Genomic DNA, 12607 nt, shown 5'->3' with positions numbered 1-12607 from the left:
CTACATTTCTTGTTCAAAAGTTCTACGAATGTTCTACTCTAATGGTAATATTCCTTAAGCTTGTCGTTAGTTGAGCTAAACTGTTATACTAGAGTTAAAAAGTGCTGCTATCCTCACTCTGATGGTAATATTCCTTAATCGAATATATATATGCATTGTGGTTTTGAAGAATGTATCCATGTTTTGGTACAATATTTTTTTGGTTAATTTCACACATAATAGTATAATTCATATTTTAATATTTTTAATCCCACAAATTAGTATAATTTATATTCTAATATTTTTAATCGCACAAATTATAGGTTTTTATTTAAATTCTCATTAATATAAACAACTATAAATTTCAATTTTTAACTAAAAAATATAGTAGCATACATATAAATAAATTATCACATTAATTTCAAGGATTTCGATCAAAATTGAAAACCAACAAGGTTTTAGTCAAATAATATAAATAGTTAGGGACTGTATCCAAAGTCTCCCTATTATTTTTATAATTGTTGCATGTATTATAGGAATGTAATTACCAATTGTAATTAGTTTTATGGTAGAACATCAACTTCTTCATAATATCAGAGCGTAAACCTGATGGCTCTAACAAACAAACACAAAGATGATAGAATATTCTCTCGCGTGTATTAGGTTCGTGGAATGCCATTGTTCTTACAACGAACTCATTATATGACCTAACCCAAACTACTTTATAGTGTAAAATATTATTGTACAAACAAAATGCCAATTTGTATTGAATTACAACATAATCTCTCGCATGAATAACTAAATTAATTAAACATTACAACATAATCTCTTACACGAACCCGATTTTCTCTTTGTTGGGCTCGTGCATGGTTATTTGGTTGTAGCTGGAGTATGTGTCCAAGAAATTGAGCAGCTGGTTCATGAAAGTAGAATCTATTAGTAGATCGATTTGGGGAATTGGATAAGGATCCTTTAGGCATGCTTTTGTTGAGGTTGGTGTAGTCTACGCAAACCCTCCATTTGCCCTTCTTTTTCTTTATTACTAGCACGATGTTGGCAAGCCACGTTGAGTGTGCTATCTCTTCTATGAATCTGGCCTCTAATAGCTTGTTGATTTTCACTTCGATGATCTCCACTCATTCGAGTGCAAAATGTCTTATCTTTTGGATCATCGGTTTGGCAGCAGGGTCGACATGCAACTTGTGGCAAGCTATCTTATGTCGATGATAGGCATGTCGAAAGGTGACCGTGCGAAGATGTCACGATTTTCCTTAAGGAAAGCCGTGAGTTCCTCATTTTCTTTCGAGCTCAGACGTGAGCCGATTCTAGTAGTCTTCTTCAGCTGATGGGGATAAAAAATGATGTGCTCGGTGTCTTCTTCGGGTTTCCATCCCGTCTCGTTTGCTGGCGCATTTATTTGGACACAATCTTCTTGATCTGTCTGCTGTGATTGTTATTTGGTAGCTTTGTCGTCCTTTTGGACCTTGGTAGCCTCTATGAGGGTATGAGTCTTTTTTTTTTTTACTCATTCAGTATTTGCACAGTGCATCGTCGAGATGTGGCCTAATCAGACTTGATTTCTCTGATTCCTCATCCCGAGATGCATAATCAAAATTTTTGATACTTGACGGAGGTTACAATGTCCAGCTTTATCAGCTAAGGTAGCCCTATAATCCTATTGTAAGAAGATAGGTCATTTACTATCGTGAAAATTTGCTTCGAGACAACTGGCGGTGTTCTCATGTCAAGTGTAATATTGCTGATGTAGTTGATGTGTGTCCGTTGAATCCGGTAAGTATCTCCGCTCGAAGTATGATTATGTTTTCCAGCCCCATCTTCTGAATTACTGAGAGCTAAAGTAGGTTGATTGCACTTCCGTTATCAACCATCATTTTGTCGACTATAACATGGGGTAATTAGACAGATATCACTAGTGCGTTGTCGTGTGGAAAATCGACGCTTTCAGAATCCTGCTCGGTGAAGCCAATGATGGGTCTAGGTTAGGTGTTGACTGCCTGGAACTGTGAGACTAGTAGAGTCTGCTGGATCTTTCTCTTCTTGGAGTTGTTAGTGGGTCCTAGGTGCTCAAATTTTGCAAAGATGTCATTGATACAGATTGTCTTGGTTGGCGGTTCTTCGTCGGCGTCTACGTTTTTCTCGGATGCGCATCTGGCTTGTCTAAGTATCTGTCGACCTTGCCTTCTTTCACCAGTTGTTCTAGGTAGTTCCTCCAAGTGTAGCAATCGTCAGTTGTGTGACCGGGACCACAATGGAATGCGCAATACTTGGTGTGGTCCAACTTGGAGATATCTCCCTTTGATTGCTTTGGCAGCTTGAACCATAGTTGTTCTTGATGTCGTGGGGGATTTGGTGGATCAGGATCGAGAACTTAGAATAGTTCTTTGGCGTCAGGCCTTCTTTAGTTGGGGATCGGTCCTTGCTGCTTGGCTTCCTGCCTACTTTTGTTGTTGTACTCTTTCCCGTCCTCCTTCTTTTAAGCTACTGCTGATTTTTTTCGAGACTGCTCGAGTGCCTTGTCTGCTCGTCGGGCCTCATCCCAAGGTGCATGCTTCTCTACCAGAGCGAATGAGTCTGCCAGAGTTAGATCTTCTTTCATGATCAATTTTCCAATAGCGGATGGTCTGCTGAGAGTTATTTTTGAAAGGATGCACAAGCTATCGAGTTGTTGCATTCGACTATCTTTGCCTTCTTTGCTTTAAACCTTTTCACATAGTCACAAAGTGACTCTTTTGGGTTCTTCTTGATGTTGAATGAGTGGTCAGACTTCTTCTTGATCGAGTGATAAGATGAATATTGTTTAGTGAAAACCAAAGAAAGTTTGTCGAAATGCCGGATGGATTGTAACGGTAGGGTGTGGAACCAATCTTGCACCTCGCCTTGTACAGTGGTGGCGAATATCTTGCACATGAAAGCATTGTTGTTTCGATAGAGGATTATTGAGCTTCAGTAGTACTTTAGATGTTTCTCCGGGTCTTCATCCCTTTTGAAGGATGTGAAATTTGACATGTTAAACTTGTGTGGAGGCTCTGCCTACTAGATCTCATCCGTGAAGGATGACTTGCTTATGTTGGTCATGTCCTGTCGTAGTGCCTCGTCAGTGACCTCATTGCATTTGGAAATCGCAAAATCATTTGATTAGGAACTTCTCATTGCTTTGTTAGGGGTAGCAGAACTCTCAGCTGCCCCCGGTCGTGACCTGCTAGTTTAGGCCGTTTTTCCATGTGCTCGGCTCTTCTATTGATGCGGTTGCGGTGCATGTGGTACGTTCTTAGTAGGTGACCGAATTACTCGTAGGCTGCCAGTTGAACTTGAGCCGGTTTGTGTGACTGCTTGTCTCCGTCTATCGTGCTACCTACTCCGATGTGAGGTGGATGATGCTCCTTGCGGGCTTAGCCATGAATGAACATTTAACCGTGAGTGTATGCTTTTCCATAGGCCTGACTGAGAGTGCACGCTCCTCTATGCATTAAGACGAGAGTATACGCTATCTCGGGGGCCCAGTTGGGAGTGTACACTGCTCGAACGCTTGGTTCGTGGCTAATCGAGGGGCTGCTTGCTTGGACGCTGCTAAAGAGGTTCGTCGTCTGCCTTTGTCCTACTTTGGGACATCTCGTCTAGGGCATGTTGCATCTCGGTACGCAACAAGAGCTGATTCACCAAGGTTGTCTGCTGCATGAAGGCGCTTGTCAATTCTATGACTTGTCGAGACAAGTATTGTTTGCCATTTGGGTTGGAATACCTTGGACGATATGCATCTTCTTAAGTGGTGGAAGTGTAATGGACTATGGGCATGAGATTTGAGCTAAAATAGGCCTAATCTACATAAAATAGGTCAAAAAAATTGAAAAAATGGGTTTGGATCACCAAAGGGTCGACCTAGGGGTAAAGAAACGCGGATCCGGGTTAGGGCGCGCGGGTGGTCTGGAGCACGGGTCAACCTGCTAGGCTGCTGGAGTGCGCAGATTGGGCCTATGAAGCTGCTGAAATGGGCTGCTTCAACGTGGGCTACTGCTGTAGCCGTTGCTGGGCTTGAGCGTAGGGATGCCCGCGGTGGTCGCTGGATTGGGCGCGCTGAGCTTTGCGTGGAGTGGGCCATTAGGGCCTGATCTTGGAGGCTCAGCAAGCTGGCTCGGCATCTAGGCTTGGTTGCATTATTGGCTTGAGCCACGCCATAAAGGCTGCTGCAGGTTACACCAGCACGGGCTGGGTTTTGAGGGCTGCAAAAATTGCACCGAGGGTTGATTGGGCCACGACAGTGGCAGTGGGTGGTGGCAGCCTTCGTTGCTTCGCGATCTGTTAAATGGGTGAAAACCCAAATTTGTAGGGAGCACATTTTGTTGTTGTTTCATAAATTTTCCGTCATCGTATTTCTTCCCAGGGCTATTCAAAGAATTTATAAAAAAATTCTAGAAGTAGGAATATGTGGGAAAAATTTACGAATGAACGAAGAAAAATTAGAAATGTTGAATGCGATAGTCTTCTTCGAGCGTGTGAATCAAACTCTCAATGAAAACACCAATTCGTGGATGCAATAATCTTATCCTTTTTACCAAAAAATTCACGTGTCGTCTCCATAATTTTCTTGATTATTTTTTGCTCCACAACTATATTAATTGTCTTTCTTATCTCATTTTTTATTCCTCTCATCTCAAATAATGTTAGTAATGTGAACGTGGGGCGTTGTACCAAGTCCAACATACGAATTACCGTACGTATTATTAGATAATAATAATTTAGAACAAATTTGAATAGCTTACTTGCATCGGTGAAATTGGTATTATTAAGCAATAATGATCTAGAAGTTGAAATTTATATTATTAGAGATTAATTAATGATTTAGAAGTTGAAATTTGTGTTATTAGACATTAAGTAATGGTGAAGTTGAATTACTTGAATATGTAAAACAGAACATTCCAGCTGAAGAACGAGTAACATGTAACCGTCGAATAAAGACAAACTAAAGTTGACCCAGGCTCGATTAGCTGCTGATTATATGAAATGAAAACTAAAAATTCTCGATTGTAATTCTTGACTTTTTTTAGCTAACCCGATTTATCAACGCCCTTCTCCCTATTCCGTTAATTTCTTTGTAATTAAATAAGTTAATAACCTTGACTCATTTTTTTTGGTCAGAATAAGCATTTTCTTTGTTGCTCAAGAGTCAATAACAAACATGACTTGGGAAACATTCATCAACCATATGAAAGTAAACTTCAAAAATAAACTGCCATCTCCTTTTACATGTGTGGAACCGTGCAAATGGAAAACTAATTTTGGATTTGGAATCCTTTTTCCCAACTGTGGGTTAATGCTTTCACAAAGGTGCGTTGTATATAGAGAATAGAGAATATCTTGCTCACCGTGTTCCAGTGAGTGTCATTTCACCATTCTATTTATCACCGTTTGATGAGTTTAAAGATCCATGTAGTGGGTAAATACAAATCTCAAAACTCTTAAACTCATCCAATAATAATAACTAGGGTGGTGAACAATAATACCACCACTTAAGATTAGTGAGTAAAATGCACCCAAAATAATCAAGAAGATTATTATTAGATCACCGTGAATGTCATTTTCTTTTAAAAGTAAGATAATAATGTTGAATTTTGTTTGCGACAGGTCTTTCCCATGCGGTGGATCTACTTGCCTCTTCATCTATCGATTGGAACGAAGGAAGCAAAGCTACATTTTGGATGCACAATTGTCCTTGATTACATCTAACAATTGAGCAAATGACTTATTTGCTAATACGAGAATCCGAAATTACGAAGGAAGGCTCCTCAAGCTCTATAGTGGAGATAGGTTGGATTTTCTTTTGATATCTTCTCTCCTCCTTCTCTAGAGTCTGTGGTTTAGATTTTCGATTGTAATTAGTGTAGGATTTTGGTCTATATATATGGTAATATTTACCACATCAATACAAGGAGTTATATTTCTACGTAATATCAGACCATGTTGTTATGTGTGTGAAATCTAACGGCCGTGCGTGTTCATGTCACGTCTATTGTGTTGTCCACGAGTTAGCTTAAAAATTCATCACACGCAAGGGGCCGTGTTGAGAATGAACCTCATATTGATAGAAGGATGGATCTTTCATGTGTTTATAAATAAATGAATTACTCTCCATATTGCCATTTAATTCTATGATGAACCTCAACTTCTTCATGATATCAGAGTATTAACCTGATGATCACAAATAGACACAAATGTTAGAGAATATTCTCTCGCATGTATTACGTTCGTAGTATATCATTATTCCTATGACAGACTCATTATATTGCCTGGGAGTAGACTTCTCTCCCCTCCTATTTTTATCCCCTTCCCTCCCCTCTTCTCGCATATTGTTTTTTGTCTTATTATCTTTATAAAAAAAAATCAATATAAGAAGTTGACGTGGTTAAACTGTAACCGTTCAAATAGGAGCGGAGGGAAGGGGAGAAAGATTAGGAGGGAAGAGAATCCTCCTCCATATCGCCTGACCCAAACTACTCTATAGTGTAAAATATTATTGTAAAAACAAAAATTTGTTTTAATTTAAAAGAATCTCCTACAAGAATAAGTAAATTAATTAAACTTGTTAAAGTATAAAATTTGCTATACTACATCTTTATATATATTAATTATTTTTTATTTTTATTTTTTATTTTTTTAATTTCATCTTTATATATAAACAATCATTCAACTTTCATATGGAAACATCTCTATATATAATACTAATTCTTGACGCAATAAAACAATGACTCCACCAGCAAGGAATCTTATTCCTCAGATTAACCGGCCAAAGAAGTATAATATTCCAATCTACCAAAAGGTCTTTAAAAAAGCGTTGACTTTAAATTTTGGATAGTGCTATTCACGCGATTTTTTTTTTTATAACATTTCACACATTCATTTCAAATTTTAATCGTTAAATCAAATAAATTGAAGATAATCAAAAAACAAAAATTAACAAAGTATATAGGAGGTGAAGAAGAGTGCATGTTTAGCACCATCCTAAATTTTTAGATGAAGTTTTTGTTCATTTTTTCTTTCCCGCTAAAAGCATGGGATCAGACAATAATCATAATTCAGCGTCAATCTCAAGAAGTCGATCATGAGGGACAAAAATTGAGGCAAAGGTAATTCCTTAGCGCTGAGGAATATGATCAATCTTGTCCAATTTCTCCTCAGTCAAATACCAATCGAAGATGTCAAGATTTTGATTCATTCTTTCCTTGTTGAAGCTTTTTGTTACCATGCTCACAGCTTGCTCGCACACGATACACCCACCTCAATATATCACATATATATAGAAGTATACCATTTGTTGGTTTCCAGTTATACCTACGTAGAATCATGGTCACATTTTATTACAATCTAACAAGTAAACAACAAACAAAACATGTTGTATACATTTTTTAATTTTTAATCAAGTTGATTTCAAAAAATTTAAATTTTGTGGAAAATTTTATCCATAATATACATAAAATTTGACATTTTCAAAGCAACTTCCTAAGTTCAACATCATGCGAAGCTTACACACTGGTGGATGGTTTGACAAATTTAGGACATCAATTTCTTAATTATGTTTGTAATTTTCAAATGTAATAAGAGGAATGCTAGCTACATTTTCTATTTGTATTCCTCTATTTACCTTTCTCACTCATCACTTTGACACTATTCTACTAATAAATTAAACTACACAATTCATGCTTTTATGGTGGAAAATGAGTATGTGAATAGCACTGTTAAATTAGAATTTTTGACTTTAATGCATTAGTAATTATAGAGAAATGCTACACTTACCACCTAACCGTACCATCATTTGTACTATCTCTTTAATAGAGGTAGGGCCCACCAATGCATATGGGTTCCATCTCTGCTAGAGAAATGATACAAATAGGTGCAGTGTTAATTATGTGGTTTAATTTGCTAGTGGAATACATGTGTCAAATGATGAGTGAGAAAAGTAAATAGAAAATCCAGATGACATTCCTCTATTATATCTCAGATGATAATATTACTCTGAATTAGACTAAAAAGAGAGAAAAGTTTTAGTCCAAAACGCAATAGGTAAAAGAGAAATATCATATTTATCATGACAATCGCGAACACAAAAATATACTCTCCGGTCTCCCGTACCTACATTTCTAGCATTCAACACAGTGGAAAAGTTAATTAAAGATTATAAAACTAAGTCAATGAGCTTCACATATATACATCCAAACGAAGTCTGTACTCAAAAAGCAGAAAATTTATTATGCCCGTGTTCAAGACACGATATAAAATATATAAACAACGTGCATACCCGACAAAATCCAAATTCTTACACAAAGATTGACCAGAGTAAAGCGTACATATACATATATATATACACATACATATACATATATATATATATATATATATATATGCCATAAGTTCCAAACAAGTGTGGAACCTGCGGAAACTTATGGAATTCTGAACAGCAAAAGAAACAGAAAAACCCTAGTGAGGATGAAGTCATCAATGAAATGAAGGTCCGAAATGATCGATCGATCATAATCCAGCATCAATCCGGAGCACAACATCATGCGGTCCCATAATTGAGGCGAAGGTGATTGTTTTGTGTTGAGGAAGACGACTAATCTTGTCTAATTCCTCCTCAGTCAAGGACCAACTGAAAATGTCAAGGTTCTGATTCATTCTTTCCTTGTTGGTACTCTTTGTTACCAAGCTCACCCCCTGCTGGTACACCCATCTCAACGCTATCTGCATATCATGAAAAAGAAGAAAAATTAATTAGTGCAATGCTAAGCTAGAAATATGTATTGTGTGTGTATGTGTGTAATAGACAGAAGTAGTAGTGCTAATTGTTAAAGTTTCATAGACAGTCTGCTGGTCCACTACTAATTTGAAACGATATAATTTCCTAACTTAGTTACATAAGTATTGTGGAACCATTCATTATTAGGGAATTTAACTTGGTGAGATATGATGTTTCAACACTGATTAACTAGCTAGGCACCTGAGCAGTTGTTTTTCCTTTGGCTTTGGCAATGTCCTGGAGGACTTTTGAGCCTAAGACTTTGTTGTCTCCAAATCTAGACGCGGTTGACCCTAACGGAGAGTAGGCCGTCACATGAATGCCCTTTGCCTTACAGAACTCCCTCAGTTCCTTCAGCTGCCAAAGTGGGTTCATCTCCAACTGTTTATTTAACATACAAATGAATTAAGAAATAAAACGTATAGCCTTATGCATGCATGCATAAAAAAAAAAACTAATCATAAAGTAGGAATGTAAGACCATCTCCAATCGAAGGATCCAGAGGATCAGAGGGCCGAAAATAACCTGAAAACCATCTTCAACTGAAGGCTAGGGCAAATGACTCATGGGCCCCACGTGACAAAAAAGAGACAAAGGGCCAACCGGCTGGCCCTCGGTTGGCCCTCATTTTATTTCAATTCTTCACATTCCATACCATAACCCTTTGGCCCTCGGTTGCAGATGGTTTTTTATGACAGGGCTAAAACGAGCCCTATGGCCCTTTAGCCCTCGGTTGGAGATGGTAAGAAATACGGCTATGCACTGTTCATTAAAATATTAATTTCTTGGAAGAGCAGAGGGCTAAAACGAGCCCTCTGACCCTCCTTCGGTTTGAGATGGTCTAAGCATACTTGGTTGAGGGCGGGAGGGAATTTGGCGATGGAAAGGAGGTCCTCAAGCATCTCGGAAGTGAAGTTACTGACGCCAATGCCCCTCGCAAGGCCCAGTCTCTTGCATTCTTCCATGCCTTCCCAAACTGACTTGATATCTAAGGGTAGCAGCATTCCCTTTTCTACTGGCATAGAGCTCACCACTTTCCCCAGTTTGAAGGGCCAATGTATTATGTACATATCCACATACTCCAATTGCAGATTCCTACATAATTCGTTCATGATTTAATAGGGTTAACTATTAACAAAAAAAAAGTTAATTAGCTAGGGTTTCAACTTTCATTTAGGGGTTATTTGATAAATATTTCATTTTCATTTTTCACTTTATTAGAAAATTTAAAAATAATAGCTATTTTTGTGAATTTTTAAAATTAAAAACTGAAATGTTATCAAACGAGCCCTTAACACTATCGGTCAAACCTTAAACTCATGTTGATGGCAGGCACTACAAGGTCCCTTTCAGCAAAGCTGGCATAAAGCTTGGTGGTGATGAAGAGCTCACTCCTGGACTTGACAAGTCCAAGACGCAGTGCTTCAGCTATGGCTCCCCCCAGATCTAGCTCTGACCCGTAAACAAAGGCAGTATCGAAGTGGCGGTAGCCCGCTCTGATTGCTTCAAGAATTGCAGCTATGGCTGTTTCAGGCTCGACTTTAGGGTACGGTGAAGTCCCCATGCCAATCACTGGCATCGTCATGTCACAGGAGATCAGTGTTACCTCAGGAACTATCGTTGGCGTCATTGCTAATGAACGTACGTCGATCGAGAACTTAAACTTCAAAATTATCTTCAAGAAATTAGATAGAAGTATATGGAATCAGAAGATATCCTGGTCTCCAGTTGTACCAATGTCTTGCGTTTATATAGGCATGCATCTGTGTAGACCATGTTATAAATCATTCATTTAATTACTGCTTCTGGTTTGAATATGTCATACGTGACGGCTGTGTTTAAAATAGTTTCGTGTTTCCCTTTTTAAGGTTTTTGGCCGGTCGGAATATGTCTAATTAGTCGTATATATCTGGCAAAATAAATGTAAGGTAAAATACTAAACCAAATAAATAAAATATGAATTACGTTGCTAGCCTAGCTTTTACATTTGTTTAGAATTTTCTTTTACAAATTTTATATGTTATTTTACATTTGGCTAGATATAATTTATTTTTGTGTTGAAGCAATGTCAAATTAACCATCGGCATGTTTACTTATAAACAATGGACATATACAAGACATGAATATCATTTTTATTTTTAAAATATACTTAACTTTTCGTGCACACCAAAATTAAGTATGCCATGCATGAAAAATCAGGTACGAGCTCGAGATCACCAAGGGAGATTGTTGATTACACACTTGAACAACTATAGTAATTACCATTCTTATCTTATTTTTATTCATGACTTTTCTCATGTTAAATAAGTAAACATGTCCAATCATGGGAATCAATAATGACTCATTGTCAGCATAATGCATGTCATGACACGCCATGCATTATGTCAACAATTTGTGAGGCTTGTTATGGCGTGCCATGATGCGAGGATTAGCATGTCAAGATAAGTCATAGCTACGCTAACACTTGCATAGTGATACACCAATATTTTCCCAACACTTTGCCTACTATTTTGGAATAATTTAGATGTCAACAATGCATGTCATGACATCCTAATCCATAACATTCCCATCGCATTCCAAGCGCGCAAAACGTCGACAAAATGCATGCCATGACATGTCATCGCATGCCAACATCGATGTTTTAGCGAGTCACGATACGAGAGTTAGCGTGTCAAAGTGTTAAAAAAAATGCATGGCATGACATGCTAACCCTCGTATCATGGCACGCCAAAACATTGTTGTTGGCCTTGACATGACAAGCATCGCAAATTGTCGACAGAATGCATGTCATGACACGCCATGCATATGTTGACAATTAGCAAGGCTTGTTATGGCATGCCACGATGAGAAGGTTAGCGTGTCAAGACAAGTCATGACTTGTCAAGATATGTCATGCCCTGCATTCTGGCAACATGCTTTTTTTCTAACATTTTGCCTACTATTTCGGAATAATTTAAAAAAAAAATTCTAGGGCAAAGAGTAGACCCCCTAAAATTATTTTTAAAAAATTAGTACAAAACAGGACGCTAGTCATATATGAACATATTCTTACCGTAAGGACACGTTCATTATGTGAGTTGAATATTTACACATGTTCTTACCGGTAAGAACACATTCATTATGTGAACTTAATATTTACAAGTGTTCTTACTAGTAAGAACCTTTGTAAATTTTAAGCTCAATCAGTGAACGTGTTCTTACTAGCAAGAACCCTTCATATATGATTGCCTACTATGTTGTAGTAATTTCCAAAACAAAAAATTAAGGCTCTGGGGTCTATTTTTTCCTAGATTTTTTTTTTTTTTGGATTTTTATCACAAATGGTCCCTGAAATTGATCTTCACCATCAAGATGGTCCCTGAAATTGAAAATCAATCAATGTAGTCCCTGAAAATAGGTGTCGCAAATCAATGTGGTCATTCCGTCACAATTCTGTTAAAAATTTCGTTAAGTACTAATATGGCACATAAATGGGTTCCATAAGTCATTTTTCTCACAAATGGTCCTTGAAATTGATCCGCGACATCTAAATGGTCCCTAAAATTGACATGTGACATCAAAATGGTCTCTGAAATTGAAAATCGATTAATGTAGTCATGCAAGTAAGTGTCTAAAATCAATGTAGCATTTCTGTCACAATTCTGTCAAAAATTTTGTTATGTGCTGATATGACATATAAATGGATCACACAAGTCTAATTAAATTTTAAAACTTACAAATAAGTTTAATAATTTAATATTTGATAAAAAGTTGTGAACCCAAAAACTAGTCATGCAATCACCTCCGATCCCAATCCACATTCCTCTACCTCATTCGTTGTCT

General features: G+C 37.5%; 1 protein-coding gene across 1 annotated transcript; it reads right to left on the bottom strand.

Annotated features, from left to right (window-relative positions):
• Positions 1–8479: 8479 nt before the first annotated feature.
• Positions 8480–10480, bottom strand: LOC137736573 (D-galacturonate reductase-like). Its single transcript, XM_068475821.2, has 4 exons — positions 10096–10480; positions 9637–9880; positions 8987–9166; positions 8480–8730 (listed from the first exon to the last, which is right to left on the bottom strand). The coding sequence occupies exons 1-4, from the start codon at positions 10413–10415 to the stop codon at positions 8518–8520; spliced, it is 957 nt and encodes a 318-aa protein (XP_068331922.2). The 5' UTR covers positions 10416–10480; the 3' UTR covers positions 8480–8517.
• Positions 10481–12607: the final 2127 nt, after the last annotated feature.

The sequence above is a fragment of the Pyrus communis genome, chromosome 13, assembly GCF_041283825.1.
Source record: "Pyrus communis isolate YQ-2024b chromosome 13, ASM4128382v1, whole genome shotgun sequence".
NCBI lineage: Eukaryota > Viridiplantae > Streptophyta > Magnoliopsida > Rosales > Rosaceae > Pyrus > Pyrus communis.
This window is presented reverse-complemented; position numbering and strand designations above follow the sequence as displayed.

What these genes read in the sequence shown, in the direction of transcription:
- LOC137736573 (XM_068475821.2), bottom strand. Translation starts at nt 10,415, where the DNA reads ATGACGCCAACGATAGTTCCTGAGGTAACACTGATCTCCTGTGACATG. An exon ending in GCCATCAACATGAGTTTAAG is followed by an intron (nt 9,881 to 10,095) that starts GTTTGACCGATA and finishes CGAATTATGTAG; the next exon opens with GAATCTGCAATTGGAGTATG. An exon ending in AAGGAAAAACAACTGCTCAG is followed by an intron (nt 8,731 to 8,986) that starts GTGCCTAGCTAG and finishes CATGATATGCAG; the next exon opens with ATAGCGTTGAGATGGGTGTA.